The sequence below is a fragment of the Nelumbo lutea genome, chromosome 4 (assembly GCF_056320005.1).
Source record: "Nelumbo lutea isolate HS-2025 chromosome 4, American lotus-T2T, whole genome shotgun sequence".
Classification (NCBI taxonomy): Eukaryota; Viridiplantae; Streptophyta; class Magnoliopsida; order Proteales; family Nelumbonaceae; genus Nelumbo; species Nelumbo lutea.
Genome location: NC_142687.1, coordinates 36,170,243 through 36,189,112, shown reverse-complemented (window position 1 = coordinate 36,189,112; position 18,870 = coordinate 36,170,243). Strand labels below are relative to the sequence as shown.

At 37.3% G+C, this 18,870-nt stretch overlaps 1 protein-coding gene across 1 annotated transcript in view; it reads left to right on the top strand.

The window, feature by feature from the left end:
• LOC148855204 (Molecular chaperone Hsp40/DnaJ family protein) overlaps positions 1 to 18,815 on the top strand; it is a 31,247-nt gene extending 12,432 nt beyond the window's left edge. Inside the window, exons 5-11 of the mRNA XM_088982977.1 lie at positions 7,233 to 7,428; positions 9,108 to 9,283; positions 10,869 to 10,998; positions 11,617 to 11,777; positions 16,594 to 16,670; positions 16,781 to 16,892; positions 18,407 to 18,815. Of these exons, the coding sequence (XP_088839103.1) occupies positions 7,233 to 7,428; positions 9,108 to 9,283; positions 10,869 to 10,998; positions 11,617 to 11,777; positions 16,594 to 16,670; positions 16,781 to 16,892; positions 18,407 to 18,623 (1,069 nt within the window). The 3' untranslated portion in view covers positions 18,624 to 18,815. The remainder of the gene's footprint in view (positions 1 to 7,232; positions 7,429 to 9,107; positions 9,284 to 10,868; positions 10,999 to 11,616; positions 11,778 to 16,593; positions 16,671 to 16,780; positions 16,893 to 18,406) is intronic.
• The last annotated feature ends 55 nt before the right edge of the window (positions 18,816 to 18,870 follow it).

Sequence of the window (18,870 nt, the reverse complement as noted above, 5' to 3'; positions counted from 1 at the left end):
CTAGTTTGAGTCTTGATACCCTCTTTCTCATCAAGTTTCTTCTTTAGGCTTCTGACCCTAGAACCTCTCTTCCTATAAACTTTCTTAAACTTTTTTGTAGTTAGGACCAGCACCAATCAGACCATCTTTTAGTCTTGAAAAAAGTTTTGAAACGTGAACAATTTGGAATTTACCTGGATCTCTGACTTTCATCATCCCCGGCCCATCTTCATCCCCATGTTCACTTGTCTCCTCCATCCTAAGTCCACTCCAAGTCTGCCGACTTGGACTTCAATTCTTAACAGATTATCAGTAGCATCAGCACTGCCACTCAGTGCTCTCTCCTTTACTCTCCTCTCCTGAGTTCACCCCCTTCAATATCCTTCCCTTCTTCCTTCTTTCTGTGCATCTTTCCCCTCTTACCTCTCCCCTCTCTTCTTCCCTTAAAACTTGCTTTCTTTCCTCCTTTTCCTCCTTCAAGTTGCCCCAAACTCTGGTCAGAAGAAAGGAACCACGACTACAAAAGACCCAAATCAAATAGTCATACCTGATTGGATTGCAGGCTTTATCCCTGTCCTCTCCGACCTTCTAACTACCTTTGCCCCTTGAAACGAGCTGCCAATGCCAACACCAGCACATGGATGCCTCTCGAACCTGGACTGAGCCACCTCTTTCTCACTGTTCACGTCCTTTGTTCTCAATCTCATGAACTTCTTGTGTTTCTTTCCTGCCATAAGAACCCAAAAACCGCAGCAGGAACTATATTCCACGCCAGCTTTTTAATGAAACATTCTGTTACTTATCAAAAAAAGAAATCCAAGCCAGCTTTCCTTTTTTGCTCAGACCTCCAATGCTTTACAAACTCTACCACTGACCCCAGCCAGCATCTTTTTACCCCAAACAGGTTCCATATTTCACAGATTCCAAGTGCCTTTCACATAAAACACAGTCTGCTGAATCCAAGGACATACCCTTCCATGGGAGATTGTCCTATGTGAGTATTCTATGTAGGTAGGTCGTCCACACAAAAAAGGTCTACCTTTGAAGGCTTGTTCTTACTCCAGATGATATTGACAGGAATTGGCTGCTCATCTGGAACAACTAGTGCCTTTCACATAAAACAGGTTCCGTATTTCACAGATTCCAAGTGCCTTTCACATAAAACACAGTCTGCTGAATCCAAGGACATACCCTTCCATGGGAGATTGTCCTATGTGAGTATTCTATGTAGGTAGGTCATCTACAAAAAAAAAAAAGGTCTACCTTTGAAGGCTTGTTCTTACTCCAGATGATATTGGCAGGAATTGACTGCTCATCTGGAACAACTAGTGCATTGTAAAAAGAATTCACTGAAAATTTCGTGACTTCTCCCAGTGCCACAATCTCCTATCCAATCTCCCCTTCTCCACCTGTGTGCTGTACAATGTATGTGGAATTTCCACCATAGCATCCAACTCCCAATCGTTCAGGTGTCTTCTGAACTGCAGGGACCACTGCCACACTTCCATTATGCAACTGGAAACATTCAACATCCCTAGCTTCTTTTTTTTTATAAGTAAAGATAAATTTTGTTAATTCATAGAATCAAACTGGTACCAGCATCCCTTGGAGAATTGCGAGTCTGTGACCTCTCCAGACAAAGTACAAAGTATCAAATTACATCTGAGCCTAGAACAAAAGTTCCCTATTTGCCCCTTGCTTGGCTAGATAATCAGCCAATGCATTTGCTGATCTCCCTGCCCATTGTATTCTTACAGACATATTACGTTTTAGCCATTTAAACTTCTTGACTTCATTCAAAAGTTGCTCCTTGGAGTCCCCTTCAATCAAAAGTTGCTCCATACCTAGATAATATGTGAACACACTCCTTGAATGGCAGGTAGTAATTATGCCCTAATAGAGACCCCAAATCCCAAGGGACCCAAGTAGAAAAGCACAGTCTCTCCATTCTCTTTTCTCACAACTCCTCCTAAACCTGAGAGGCTTGGGTTGCCTTGACTGCTCCTGTTGAAATTCAGTTTCAGAAAACCTTTAGGAGGGGGTACCCAACTTTCTACCACCCTATTCTTTAAGGAAGAACACCTTGCTACTATGGACCAATTCCTCCAAGTATCATTAAAGGAGAATTGGTGAAACAAATCCATAGTCTTTAACCGGTGTATTACTCTATTCAACACACCCTCCTTTAACTCTTGCAGGATTCTCACATTCCTTTCTTCCTTGATCACCCAAATCATAGTTGCTCTAGCACATCTCCACATAACCCTTTCTCTTTTGTTATGTCAGGCAAGTAGAAGGATTAAAGAGCATGCTTACTTCTGCTGGCATGTTCTACCTGCACCCAAACAACAACAGAAGTCAATCCCACAACTCTACAGTAAAGGAGCAAGAGATTAGCAAGTGGTAGCAATCCTCACCACAAGACCTGCAAAGAATACACTAGTTAGGTGAAATACAAAGCCATAACCTTTGGGGAAATAGTCTTGCACTGAACTTCCTTAATAGGGAAAATTTGCTGAAATGAAGACTAACAAGGGGACTTGGAAAAGAGGCCCCAAGAGACGGTCCCTTAGGGCTGAGGAGACCTAAACCTGTTTATCTGATTCAGAATGATCCAAACAAACCTTATTGGGAAGAAAAAGCAAACAGTAACTTCGTTACTGTAAAATTAAGATACAATTGTCAACCCTGAAGATAAGCAATCGATTTTCTCATCCCTTAACCTTCTACAGAACCCAAAGTTCCAATTTGGAGCCAAAGGATTTACCAAAGGGGAGAAAAAAATTTAAGACAACATCTTTTTTTGTACAAGGACATAGAGAATAAGGACAGAAAGGGGTCCATTAAAGGGGTTATCCCCAATCCAGATATCCTCTCAAAACTAAGCAGAGTTTCCAGAGCAAACATCATACTTACAAACCTGAGAAACCGGGGAAGAATATTGTGAATTGCCTTCTAGGGTGTTGCCAATGTAGCCCTCTGAGATGCACCAACATCCCAACTATGAATACTTTCTACCACTTCATGCCATAGCCTGTCTTGCTCTTGTGATCAATGCCACATTGACTTCCCCAATAAGGCTAGATTATTTTGAATCAAGTTACCTAACCCCAAGCCCCCCCTTCTCTTTATTCTTACACACAACCTCCCAATTGATAAGATGGTCCTTTTTACTTTCCCTTGGTTCCCAAAGAAAGTCTCTCATTATTTTCTCCAACTTCTTGTCTTCCCTAGGTGATATCCTAAAAGATAGAAAATAGGTTGGCAAATTCATAAGTGTGGCTCTTGTGAATGTGATCCTACCACCCAAGGAAATATAGTTCTTCCTCCATGAGGCTAATTTCTTTTCAAACTTTTCTACCATTAGGCTTCAAAACCACTCACCTTAGGGTTTTCCTTTAACGAAAGCTCTAGATAGGTCAAAGGCCAGGAAGAGATGGAACACTCTAAACACTTCACCACAACCTCAACCTCCCTAACTTCCAATTTGACACTCACTATACAACTCTTTTCTAGATTATTTCTTAAGTTGGAGATTCTTTCAAAGCTTCTAATGAACTCTTTTAGATTTCCTGCCTTTCCAGCATCACTCCCATCACAAAAAAATATTAGGTCATCAGCAAACTGAAGGTGTATAATTGGAGTTCCACTTCTACCTATTCTCCATCCTCTTATAACATCTCCCCTATCAGCCTTAGAGATCAATTCATTAAACACATCAACCAAACACCCAACTGCACCACCTATCCCTAAACCCATAGTTACTTAAACCTCTAATAAAAACTGCCAATCCACCAAATCATAGGCCTTTTCAAGATCCAATTTACACACAAAGCCTTTTCTCTTAAATCGCCTCATTTCCTCTACACGTTCATTGGCAATCAGAATCTGATTTGTTATTTGACTCCCTTGTATGAAGGCTTCTTGGGCTTGGCTAATGATAGAGAGTAGAATCTCTTTAAGTTTCAATGAAAAGACCTTAGTTAAGATTTTATAGCTACTTGTCACCAAGCTAATTATCCTAAAGTCTTTAGGGTGGCTAGCCTCAAATTTCTTTAGGACTAAGGCTAGGAAGGTAGCATTGACTCCATGGCTTACTATGTGCCTATTTGCAAATTCCTTGAAGACATCACACATGTCATCTTTTAACACTTGCCAATAGTCTTGGTAGAAAGCCATATGGTCTTGGAGCTTTAATCTGTCCATAAAAAGAAAAAAAAACACCTGTTTAATCTCCTCTTCCTTAAAGTTTCTTTCCAACCACCTTACCTTCTCATCACCCAACCTTGGCTAGTCCACCCCTTCCACTAGTGTTCTCTAATTCAAAGGTCTTCTATTAATAGACTTGAAATGGTCCATAAACCTCTTGACTATCTCATCATGATTGGTAATCACCTACCCTTCTACCTCTAGCTTGGTCACAATTTTTTTTTCTTTCCATTTGCTAAATCATGAAAAAATCATGTATTTCCATCACTTTCCTTAATCCACTTGTGCCTTGCTTATTGCCTCCAACAAGTCTCCTCTCTTAATAACTCCTCCAAATCCTTATTTATTTGTCTTCACAATCCTCTATCATCCTTGTTCAACATCCTTTGAGGTTCCTTCTCAATTAATTCTTCAATCCGAGAGATCAAGCTCAATTTTTGTTCTTCAACTCTCCCAAAATGGTCCCTGTTCCATTCTTTTATTTTGGCCCTCAGCCTGTGCAATTTCTTATGAAATCTAATCTAACTCCCTTCTACTTTATCCCTCTTAAATCTTCACTCCACCAATCTTTCACTTTACTCACAAAATCTAGTGAGTTAACCACATGTTTTCAAACCTAAAGGGGTTAGGTCCACTAGCAAATGATTCCAACCCTATTTTAATGGGACAATGATCAAAAGTGACTTTGGGCAAAGCTCTAGAAACCAAATCTTCTTGGTGATTCTCCTAGGTTAGGTTGAAGAGGAACCTATCTAGTTTTGAGCAAAGAGGATTTTCTTGAAGGTTAGACCAAGTGAACCTAACTTGTACAAGAGGAATTTCCTTTAACTCTTAGTCCTCTATAAAACCATTGAACTTCCTCATGCTAGTTGTAATTAGCTGTTGGGGGTTACTAGTTTCCTCGGAGAACCTTATAACATTTAAGTCCTCTCCTAGGCATCAAGGACCATCCCATAACCTCTGGATTGCATACAACTCCTCCCACACTTCATTCCTTTCTCTGTAACTATTAGGGCCATACAGATTGGTTAAAACCCAAATGAAACCATTTGCCACATTCTTGAATTTGATAGAAACATAAAATTTACCTATTAGTTCCTCAACTGGTTCCATTACATCATCTTTCCAAAATGTGACAATTCCCCTGAAGCTCCCCACAAGGGATTTGGGGGCCAACTTACTCCTCTAGATCTCCAAAAGCTTCTATCCCATTTTCCATCCAACTCTAAAAATTTTGTTTCTTGCAATAACACAATGTCTGGATTTTCCCTTTTAAAATAAATCCTTCATCACCCTCCTTTTTCTTATGCTCCCCAAACCTCTCACACTCCAAGAACCCCCCATTTGCTAATGTTGTTCATTCATCCATTGCAATAAAACATCTTCTTAATAGGCAAAGAAAGTTATAAAATCATTATTTTTTATGTGAGGAATAAGAATTTCAGACCCTAACATAGACTTGTTTGGACTTGCCTCGAGGGGCGTGGTACAAAGGCGACTCATAGAATCAAGAATGCAATATGTTTTACATCACATTAGCTACTTGAAGCAATGCAATTAAAGAAAAAAAGAGATTGTGGGTTTTACATGCTTGAAAATGCTTTATATGTTTGTTTTTATTTTTAAATTTTCACTTGAATATGCTTTACATGTTATGTTTATGTATTTTAATTTTAGATAATAGTTTTTTTAAAACATTTATTTTAAAATTTAAGTTTATTTTTTATTAACATTATGTTTAATATTTTTTGAATTTTCTGACTTTTTTTTTTATTTTTTAGCTTTTTTTTTGTAATTTTGCACCTTGCTTAAAAAGGCATGCGCCTTGCTCCTCAGGCGCAAATTGGTCCTTGCGCTTTTTTTTGCACCTTGTGCTTTTAAAACACTGTTCCTAGCCCGTCCTTTAGTCATGTAAGTTTTGGGTCTTACTATCCATTAGATACACCAATACACTGATAGATGGGTCTTACCATCCATTACAGACTCCACCCCCACTTTAGTCATGTAAGTTTCAGGATATTCACTGAAAGTTCTTTGAATAGAACAGATCAAGTGTATATTTACTACATGCTACATTTTCCCAAAAAAAAGACCTTGAATTTTCTCAAGTCATGGTGAGAGTTTACCTTTCACCATATGACAGAGGGCTGCTCAGCTGATTTTTTTCCTTCTGTATGATGATTCTTTCTCTTCTACATTATCAGTGTGAGGGTGGATTTTATCTATTGAAAATTCTCAAATTTTCAATTCATTTTAGGAAACTATTTAGGAACAATGCAAAAAACTCATGTACCATATTTATGGGTGAGACCCTTCACCCAAGTAGTATTATTTACTTCTTGCTTGTGTATCCTTGCTTGGATGTGTGTATTGTATGTGCAGAAAGCTCATGTAAGCCTTGTCCTAGGACTCCCAACTATATGAGGTGGCTATATGAATCATGTTTCATCATTCCATTCCTTTTCATTGCCATATCCATTATTAAATTATGAGCCCTTGGATCATTTCTTACTACTTAAACCAATGCCCTTTTTGGTATGCCCCTAGCTTGTCTAGTCTTGTCCTTTTTCAATGTAGTAAAATACTCATTGGGCTATAGGTTTGGGACCATTATTTACTGCAATATAAAATAAAATGAAAAGAAATTAGATGTACATATACCACTAAATTGATAAAAGAATGGACATTATGAATTAACATCTCCAAACCTAAAAGAAAACAATGCAAGAAAGGGCTTTTTTTCCATTTCTCCAAATTTCCAATCTATGGAATTAAGTCTCAAGTGGGGTTTCTTTAATTTTCTAACTTTATCGAGTAAAGTTTTGGAATAACTGGTGAACATACAGATTTATGGTTTTGCAACATATAACCTAGGGCATTCAAATGAAGGCATCTCTCTTTGCTTCTTATGAACTTCCATTCATTTGGCAGGTTAGTAACCTAGGGCATTCACATTAAGACATCTGTATTTGTTTCTTATCAACTTTCATTCATTTGGTACGATGTTTGCATTGTTTGAATGTTGACACTTTCTTTTACCACAGGTATGACCTATACTTGAGCTTTGAGGAGTCAATTTTTGGAGGAGAGCGGAATATTGAAGTTTCCTGTTTTGTAACATGTGATGTTTGCAATGGGACAGGTGCAAAATCTAGAAATTGCATAAAATCATGTACTAACTGTGGAGGTAGGGGTGGGGTGATGAAAACTCAGAAAACACCATTTGGAATAATGTCGCAGGTAACATGCTGTTTCTGTAAATAATGTCTCCGAAAACACCATTGCATAAATTATTCTGTTTTTGTAATCCTATCAAATTGTAAGTAACATGCTTTGTGTTGTTCTATGTTGCATGGGTTCTTCTAAATTGATGGAAGGTACATAACCATGTCTTAGATTTCCATTTTTCAGATTTTGTGATGATGCTTTCCATTGGAATATATAGGTGCTAAACCTGGCACAACCCATGATCACCCTTGAAGAGGATAGAAATAGGAAACAGTGCATTTTTACTTTCTTTCTTCTACCATTATCTTCTATTGTGAGCCAGGCTTAAAGTATTGGGTCCAGACCCAACCTGGAAAATCTTCATGCTGGACTAGAAATGACCATGCCTAATCCTCTTAGTGCACCACTTGTCCATCTAAGCAACCTCGTGACCCAAAAATATAATCAAAACATCTTTTTGATCTCTCTTAAGTTAATTTACTCAAATTGGTATTTCATAAGTTGATAATCTCTTTTTTAATTATGTTGAGATTTGTCAGAAATAGTATCATATTCACTGTTTTGAAAACCAGACCAGACCGGATGGTCAAAGCGTTTGACCTGGGAACTGGTCATGCATCTGAGTCCATTTTTAGACTGGACCACCTTTTTGAAAAAAAAACTGTTGAATTGGTCAGAGAACCGCTGGCCTGGATGGTCAAACCGCTAAACCGTTTGACCTGGGCAGTGGTTTGCGGTTTAAAAGAAAATATATATATTTTTTAAGATTTTAATAGAGAAGAGATGAGGAGGGGAATGACTGATACACAATCTGAGATCTGAGATCAGAGAAAGAGAGAACTGAGATCTCAATCTCAGATCTGAGGCCTGAGATCCAAGAAAGAGAGAAACGGGATCTAAATGTCAGATCTGAGAAAGAAGTTGCTGTCGTGGTCACCATTGCTCTGAGATCTGAGAAAGAAGCTGCTGTTGTGGTCGCCGTCGCTGTCTTCTTTCTTTCTTTCTTTCATTTTTTCCTTCCTTTTTTTTCTTTCTTTCCTTCCCTCCTCTCCTTCCTTTCTTCTTTTTCCTTTCTTTCTTTCTTTCCCTTTTTTCTTTCTTTCCTTTCTTTCTTCTTTTCTTAGCCGACAGCCACCTTAACTCCTCTCTCTTTTCTCATAAAAAAAATAGAGAAAGAACCTAATATACTAAATTTCTAACCTAAAGGGCAAACCACCTGAACTGTTTGACCCAGATGGTCGAACCGCTGACCCAGAAACTGGTGATCAAAGCGGTTCAGTGTCCGGGTTGGTTTTTAAAACCTTGATCATATTGACATTTCTAGATGGATGAGAGATCCTTGTTGGACACATGTAGTTGCCTAGTTGGATATTTCTTAATGTCTTAACTTGTTCTTCTTATTTCCTTTTATTTTTTGCTGTTTACTTGGTGTAAATTTACATTGTTAGATATGTCACTTCTACATGAATGTAGTTTTCCTCTCAATAAATGAGACAGGGGAAGACAGGATAAATTTTCTATTTGTCTGTCTGAAAATTTGTGACCACATATGTCATCTATTGATATTCCTGCAAGTAGATAAGGTTAGTCTTATAAAGATTACTTTTGTTCCTAATGTTTGTTATCTTTTTTTTTTTTTTTTTAATTTCTGGTTTTGACATTATCTATAGATGGCATTTTTGAATTCTTAGGTTTCTACCTGTTCAACATGTGGTGGTGATGGCAAGATTATTATTGATCATTGTCGAAGGTGTGGCAGTGGAGGTAGAGTCCAGTCAAAGAGAAGTATCAAAGTAATCATCCCACCTGGTGTTAATGATGGAGCCACTATGCAAGTTCAAGGGGAAGGAAATTTTGATAAGAAAAGGTATGATATCCATACAACACAAGCAAACAACACACACCAATGCACAATTTTTTTAGCAATTGTATAACCTTGTTTCTTATGATATGAACATTGTGTTTTTGGAGCCGCCTCAGATTTCTTTGAAGTTGAAAATTTTTGGTCATACTCATCTCTGGTTGGTGACGAGTCCGGTTTGCATGTTGAAAAAGCATGCCTTCTCCTGATGTATTTTAGTTGGGACTTTGGAAATTGAAGATCTTCCTGTTGCAAGTCTTCAACTCATCCGTCATCATCATCATCATCATCATCATCATCATCATCATCATCCATCCATCCCTTACCACAACTCTATGGGGTTCCCTTACCAGAACTCATCCGTCATCATCATCATCTCTCTCTCTCTCTCTCTCCCTCCCTCCTTCCTCAATCACAAATTTTAGATACAATAGGATGTGAAACATAAATATTTGGATTAAATAAATTGCTCACATGTAAACAGATCTGTTTATGCCTGCACGTTGCAAGTTTTATGCTTGAAACCAATGCTTGTATTCTTATAAGATAATGTCTATCTGTTCTACCTACGCCCTCTATGTATGTGTACAGACTCACTGATGTGGTGTAAATTAAGAATATATATATATAGGAATGGTAACGGAGCAGGGGGAGGCCGGGTTTTGCATGCCCCCGTCCCTAACCCGTACCCTAATGGGGCTAGAAATACCAACCTCATCCTCATCCTCTCGGGGAACAGGGATCCCCGAATTTGCCTCACCCTGCCCCCGTCCTACTTGCAAATTGATTTTTTTACTTTTTTGAAACCTACCTAGAACTATATAATATAATATATATTAAAGAAACATACTTTTTGTCGGGGCGGGGTCGGCAAATACCATCCTTGCCCCATCCTCGGGCACCAAAGTTTTGGGTTTCCCAAAATCCACCCCAAGCCCGACCAGCAATCAAAAAACCTGCCCCCATCAGGGAGGGGTGGGTCGGAGCCCCACAAGGATGGGTTAAATTGCCATCTCTATTTTTGGGTGCTGCTTCCTCTTCTTTCATTTTTTTTGGGGGGGGGGGGCAGCTCATGGGTCCATACAACTTCCATATGTCATACTTTTTCTTTAATAGATTTGTGGAGTTAGTGAAAAGTCTAGTTGAAGGTATTGAAACCTTGAAGTTGGGAAAGAAAGAAGAATGCAAAGATTGTGTATACAAGAGGTATATATAAAGGGAATAGAGAACAAAATTTCCAACTCAACTGCTGCCCAAGGCAACAACAAAAAAAGGAAAAGAAAAGAAAAGAAAATAATTCAAAGCAACTGCCACAGTGCCACCCAAGGAAAAGAGGCTCTCAATCCACACACAACAAAACCCTTTATACCAGACACCCTGAGAGATTTTAGAAACATTAACCTCAATGGTGAGAGTCACTCAAACTTCTAAACCTTCATAGAAGTGTTAATGTATTTGTACATTCTTCTTTTTTTTTTGTGTATTGTGAATATCAGTTTGGGCCTATTTTGTACTTCACCCTTACCTTGATTATGAGGCAGATTTGAACCTTGTGGGAACACGCTGGTTAAATTATGGCTTTTCATGCCAGGGGTATGGCAGGTGACCTCTATTTGTTCCTACATATTGATGAGAAAGAAGGAATCTGGAGGGATGGTCTTAACCTTTGCTCAAAGATTAGTATAAATTATACTGAAGCAATACTAGGGACCATTGTCAAGGTAATTCTGTCTCAAATTCTCTCAATCTCTTTTTAAATTCTCAGTAGATTTGAATTTACTCAAATAAGTTACTTCTTTTTTTGTTCTTTTGTTGGGGGGGGGGATTGTGCCTGGAAAAACGTATTTAAAATTTTTAATTACTCAAGCACACCCATATTATGTGTGTCACAATAACAATGGTAACAATGGCGATAATGGAAGAAGAAAATGACTACAATACCTCTTACTGAGGTGTATAATGGAATTATGTTAATACAGTGCTCACACATCTACCAACAGAAGCAAATAAGGCAATCTAAATGAGCTAAACTGCAGATATTTTTTATGCAAATTTTTACTTGTTTTAGTTTATATCTTTTATTACATTTTAGTTTTTAATGATGCATTCATTTTATTGGCTTCAAAAATATTTTATATGCTCCCTCCCAACACACACACATGCGCTCACAGAAAAATAGTGGTGATATGGTTGCACACGTGCATGTGTGATTTTCTTCCTCAGGTGGAAAGTAGTGGCATGAATTATCAATAACGTGCAATGTATATAACAAGTTGCATTTGGGTTAACATGAAAATTACTTATTTTATTTGACATGGAGTACTTAAGTTTGTTTTCAGGTAGAAACAGTTAAGGGTTTGCAAGATCTTCAGATTCCTTCTGGGACTCAGCCTGGTGATGTAATAAAATTGCCTAATATGGGTGTTCCAAACATTAAGAAACCTTCTATGCGAGGTGATCATCATTTTATCGTGAACGTTGAGATTCCAAAGGAAATCAGGTTCAGTTCCTACTCTCTATTCTATGCACTTTCTTCAACCTATAAGTACAGACTTTTTGACTTGAAAACTAAATCTGTATACAACACATACACATATTATAATTTTTGAGAGGTAACTGGGATTTATTAAATAAAAGAACACATGAGAGGATGTACAATCAGAAAAATAGGAAAGAAACAAGGATTACACTGGAAGAATTCTATCACTATACAAAGAATCCCTGCAAATCCCTGATTTAGCTAGACCATCAGAAATGGAAGTTAACTCCCTAGGAATCCAGACAAAGTTTGCATTCATGTTGTTCAGAACAATGTTTTAAAATATGGAGCCGTGGAGGCGTGACACAAGGTGTTCCACTACTTGGAGGTGTGATGCGTAGTTTAGAGTGCAAAAAGTATAAGCCTTTTGAGCACAAGGAGGCGCTAAGTGTTGTTTAGATGTTTTATATGTTTTTGTTATGGTCTTATGTGGTTGGGTTTAGTAGTGCCCTATGATTAGTTTTTTTGGGTCTGGGTCTGGGACCCACCAAATCCCATACACTGGCATTTTGATAATACTACAATAAACAAATTTAGAGGTTTTCATCCTCTGGATTATGTTAATATGTAATCGGGAACATGATAAAATGGTTGTCCCACTTTTATCTATAGCATTTTATTAAAAAAATGGCTTAAACACAAATTCATGAGAGGTATAAGCCTCTTATATAAAGTGTCACAATAACAATGGTAACAAGGATCCCTGCAAATCCCTGATTTAGCTAGACCATCAGAAATGGAATTTAACTCCCTAGGAATCCAGACAAGGTTTGCATTCATGTTCTTCAGAACAATGTTTTAAAATATGGAGCCGTGGAGGCATGACTCAAGGTGTTCCACTACTTGGAGGTGTGATTTGTAGTTTAGAGTGCAAGAAGTACAAGCCTTTTGAGCACAAGGAGGCGTAAGTGTTGTTTAGATGTTTTATATGTTTCTGTTATGGTCTTATGTAGTTGGGCTTAAACACAAATTCATAAGAGGTGTAAGCCTCTTATATGAAGTGTAACGAGGCATACTGATGTGGGAGCTGAAGAGTCAAAATTGGAATTTTATGATATTTTATGTATTTCTGTATTTTTGGACAGTAAGGGTGTTTTTGTCATTTTGCATTTTTTCTGTGGGGTCCAATAATAGGGTTTAAATTGTCTAGTTATAGTTTGTTTATGTTTAAAATTTCAGAGTCATTGCATAAGTAGGATTAAAGTTATTGAGTCTCCTTTGAATTGAAATAGGCTATGACAACTTAGTTTGAATCCTACTAGGATTATTGAGTCTAGCAGTTTGACTCCTAAGAATATTATGAGTTTAACAGTTTGACTCCTAGGATTATTATAAGCTTAGAGTCTATAAATATGCATGGACGTGTTACACAAAAGCAATGAAATATTGTTGAGTTTTCTTCAGCTTATGCTAGCTATGGTGAGTGATTCCCATGCCCTAGAGTGATTCTAGGCACCCTGTGAGTGATTCCAGGTATTTTCTCTCTTTTTTCTCTCCCTATTTTCTCTCTTATTCCTTCAAGAAGCCATTACAGTCTTCGGAAGCCATATAACTCTGATCAATAAGACCATTCAACATTCTCTAAGGACTAGAACTGAGCTGGTCCTACATCACGTACACTTCATACGCCTCTATGCTAGAAGCATACACCTCAAGTGTCTGTAGACTTCTAGGTTGCACCTCCAGGTGTTTTCTTAGTGCCTCGTCACTTTCTAAAACACTGGTCCAGAATATCTCTTGCCTCAGTCAAGTAATGAGCCAGTCTCAAGGGGCCTCCATCTCTCATTCCTAACCTGTTAATTGTGTGTGCTGAGTCACCTTCAATGGTTTTGTTTAAGAATCCTAAGTCTCTAGCATCTGGCAATCCTGATCCCAGTAAGAGCCACCAGCACTTCAGCCTTTGAAGAATCACCAATTTCTGTCGGGCCACTAAACACCCGACAAATATTTCCATCCATTCCCCCTGATCACATGTCAAATTCTTGCCTCACCTGCATTCCCCAAGGCATTGCCATCAAAGTATAATTTCAATATCCTCTCCTGTCGAGTGGTAGGATCCTGGTGGACGGGCAGTCTTTTAGAGAAAAAGGCAATTGATTACACTTTTCTGCGTGTCATTCAAGGAGATTCCTTCTTTTCTATTCATTTATTCTTCACAGTACCTTAGCTGTTAGTACTAATGATTGTCCAAACTGATTAACTGTTGAAATATTTTCGTTAAAAAGTGTTATTAGTAACAGCTTCAAATTCGCATTAGCATATCATGTTACTTTGAAATACTAAAAGGAAATTTTATTAGAAGCATGGTTTAAAATGTCCCTAAATTTCTTAATATTTCCACAACATATTTCCATGGATAGTGACACAAAATTTTATTGGAATGAACATATTCCCCGATGAACACTACCGGCACTATGCAAAGTACAAGAGATAGTATTATAAGTTGGTGACAATATTGTAGGTATGTGGAATAGCAATTTTATTGCCCGTCTAACTTGCATGATTCACGACTTTGATCCAGCTTGATATTCATTTCAAACCTGAAGTTAAATATTAGTTTTCTTTGTGTAATAGATTATTGGGTTGATATATTAGAACCATTTGCATTTTCTATGGGTTTAAAATTTTCTTTAACTCATTCTAGCCTGTAGTTTTGAATCTTGAGGTTTACAGGACAATTTTAGAACATATTCTCTGTCTAAAATCTTTGTTTCTTAGCTTTGTTTAATAATTTGGAACAAGGTAATAATTTAAAAAGGTGTGCCTGTGTTTCTTTTATCATTTCATAAAACATCATTCTATATTTTTGCATATTTTACAATGTTTCTACTGTGTCTATAATTTTTACAATACTTTCATACGATGTTTCCGACATTTACATGTTTCCTATATTTAGACGACTGACATTTCCATCAACACTATTCATCAAAGAAAAAAAAAAAAACATTTCCATCAACACTGATATTTTAACCCTTGATCAGAACTGAATACTTTATAAATAGTCAAAGTTGAATTGTGCAACTTGTGAAGGTTATAACATTCTTAGTAAAGAGGCTCAGATTGAAAATTATCATTAGATTATTTTTACAGTCAATGTGGGATGGAATTGACTTTGCAAGTTACTATAGATCGTCAAAGTGGCAATATGTTGATTGTCTAGATTCCTTCTTTTAAACACATTTGAAACTGATGATGAGATAAATGTACTCAAGTGGGAAATGTACTCATATAATAGGTAAGTTATACATCTGATGTTTTGAGGAGTAGCTTGGTCAAGGGACTCCAGAGCAAAGACCCTTGCTCTTCTAGAGGGCCCTTTGTTGATGTTCTTATGGTTTTTTTTCTGCTAGAGATTAATGCTCAGATTGTTGTGGCATGGATTATGGGTAGGGGAGGGAGTTGATGGCCCCTGTTCACTAAGATAGTATATCAGAATGATAAGAGCATTATCTGATAGGGGGAACATCACTTTTTCTGGTTCCTACATCAGCCAACTCTTTAGCAGATGAACCTAGGATTGGGATAAGGGAGGAGTTAGCTGTTATTGTAATCCACTCTTCCAGGGGATATTTAGATGTCATTCTTTGTGTTTTTTTTTTTTTTTTACTTTAAATTTAAACTTGGTTTGCATCTTTGAGGTCTTCTGGTCTGGGATCTTGTCCAGAATCCCCAGATGATTGTATTCTCGTTTCTCCTTTTGCCAATCTAAGCATTGTACATTCCCCACCGAAGTTTGAAACACACAGTATGGTTTTGAAGACTAGTAGTGCAAGCACAGGGATGCCCGATAACTAATTTGATCCCACTGTTTTGAAGCTTTATTTGTTCTCCATTAATTTGCACGTATCATTATGACTGTTGTTGCATTTGAATATTGCATGCTTACCAAGTAAATTATTTAGGTTTCCAGCACATCAACCTTTCAAGCTTTATGGCCTTAGCTGGACCTTGGGACAATGGGAGATTTCTACTTGTAGAAACCTCAACTTTACTGGTGCTGTGGAAAAGATTAGTACCTTTGTGATAATCAGGCCATCAGGGATGGACCTGGATCTTCTTTTATTATTCCTGGTAGTAATTTTTGAACCAGCAAACAGTGATGTGGGATCATGTATTCCTGCTCCATTGTCTTGCGATTAAAACTTTATATCTGAAATCCTAAGCAGATGAGGCATCTTCATTTTGAAATTGTTTCTTTCTGATTTTTTTTTTAGAATCAGAAGCCAGAACCAGCAGAGGGACACTATAAACCTGGATAAAGCTGGATCAACCCAGTGACTAAATATGATCATGTATTCTTGCTCCATTGTCTTGCGATTAAAACTTTATATCTGAAATCCTAAGCAGATGAGGCATCTTCATTTTGAAAATGTTTCTTTCTGATTTTTTTTAGAATCAGAAGCCAGAACCGGCAGAGTGACACTATAAACCTGGATAAAGCTGGATCAACCCAGTGACTAGATATGATCATATGATTGTGAGAGTCGATTCAGAATCTTCTTATCAAAGAAAAAAAAGGATAAATTCTGAATCAGATTCCAGCCTAGGGGTTGTGAGCGTGGTTTCTAATTTGGCACTTTATAATTGCAATTCTTATAATGCTGATAGAAAATGAAGAAAATTAAAAAAAAAATCAGGTACTTCAATTTTGATTGTTTATTTGATCCATAACTTTATAATTGGTAATAAGGATTTTTTTTCTTAGCTTACACCTTATATATGCTTCTTTGTTTTTTTTATTTTTTTGGTGCATTGACTTGATGTTGTGCAATGGCAGTGATAAAGAACGAATGCTTATTGAAAAGCTGGCTTCACTCAAGCCATCCTATAGAGACCATGCTGTTCCCTCCAATGGTACCATTTTGTTTTCTTAAATAATCCCAATGTGTAAATTTTGATAAAAATTTTATACAATGGCAATGGATATTTTCTGGTTTTCTTGATCCATAATTTTATTCTTTCAGGGACAGTTGAAGGCGACTTTAGCAACTGTAAGATGAGGAACAATAGCCATTCTTCAAGTGAAGGGGTCAAACAAATCTCATCATTATGGAGCTCTTTAAAGAACGTTTTCAGGTAAACAAAAGTCGTACCTAAATTACTAGCATTATTTTCCGGTATTCAATAATCTGCTATAGTTGCTTATACTTTCATTTAACATTTGGTCCTAATGTTTGTTAATTTGTATAAGTTGATAATGATTCATACGTATGTCTGAGCGGTAAAACATATTAGTCAATATTTAAAGCCATGTTCACTAGACACTTGATAGTTTAACCCTGATCAAATGTTGACTCTTTGACCAACCTGACCTATTAGCACTATTACGAGTAATCAATAAAAGTAATCTTCATCATCGTGCAAGTGGCTAAAATGTTAGAAAGTTGTTTATGACATAAACCACATTAGTCATGTCAGGTTAAGAGAATTTATGGGACCATAGTTTTGGTGGATTGGTTAGATGCAGGAGCCTGAATGGCTACCCTGTTGGTTAGAATTTGGGAAATTGTCTCTTGAACTACAAAAATGTCATGAGAAATTGGAGAAAAAACCCAATCATATTACATACACATTTTATTTAAAAATTATAGGCATACTTTTTCTGTGTGGTTTGTTGAGCACTTAACTCATTCAATTTCTTTTCTCACCATATACCTTCACCACTTCCATAGAACTTTGATGTTCAAATCAATGTTTTCAAACCGTCATTGACCTGGATGGTTGGACCATTTGACCCAGAAACCGTCCAGGCAACCGATTCCATTTCACCCTTAACCCGTTTCTGGGCTAGAAACTGTCTACTTGGTCAGAGAACCGCTGACCTGGGCGGTTGAACTATCAACCCGTTCGACCCGGGCAGTGGTTCACGTTTTAATAAGATGCAAGGAGATTGACAGACGGTGAGAGACTGAGACAATATTGCAGATTTGCATAGAGTGAGAGATCCGAATGGTTGCCGCCACCATTGCCATCACCATCGCTGGTGAACGCTGGATGTTCTTCCTCTTCTTCCCTCCTTCCTTCTTTCCTTTCCTTTCTCTCCTTTCCTTTCCTTTTTCTTCTTTCCTTTTTTTCTTTCTTTATCAGCCGACAATCACATGCCCCTTTTTTCTTATAAAAGAGTAAGAGTAATTAACCCTAATATTTCAATATACTCAAACCACCTGAACCGTTCAACCTGGACAGTTGAACCATTGACCCAGAAACTGGTGGCCACAACAATTCCATTTCCGGGTTGGTTTTTAAAACCTTGGTTCAAATAAGTATTCAGACTTGTATAATACATCTTCCCTACATTAGCTTATTCAAATTTCAAAGTATATTTGTTTATTTCCACATTTGAATGAATGAAATTATCTTTCTTTTTTTTTTTTCATTTTAAAGGTTTTAGAAGCATTTCTCTCATGTATATTTCCCTGGTTTTGGTTCTTGATATCCTAGAGACAAATAATGTGTCATATGTCCTGACAAAATGCTCAAATGGATGATGCTGGCCCAAAATTTTACTTTTGGTTTCCTTAGGTTACAAATGGATTTTCCTTGACCTAATCTGTTGCTGAACTCATTTCTAACTATTGGGTAATTCACAGGAGAAAGCAATCTCGGACACGCTTTGCATCGGTTAGCATTGAAACACCTACTGCAGTTTGGACTTGTAGCAGACCAGATTCCTCAATTATGGCATCCATGTTTGTGGTTTTTGTTATAAGCTGCATCTTTTCTTTGATAGGGAGGATTAATTCGTCCACCACACGACAGAGGAACTGCTCCCTTCCTCCCTGTAATAAAACAAGAACAGAGATATAGCAGTGATTGCCCACATTTTGTAATAACTACAAATTGCTCAGAAGGGAACTATCAAAAAAAAAAAAAAAAAAGAATTGCGCAGAAGGGGATGGTTTATGATATTTTGCTCACTCCATCCCTTAAAGACAATAAAATTCTTGTTATATTCTCTTTCTCATTTTTTAAGTGAAGATCAAATTGATCATTTCTAAATCTGGCTTTACGGTTAGCTTCTGGTTCCAACTTCATCCATGCCTTGTGCTGATCT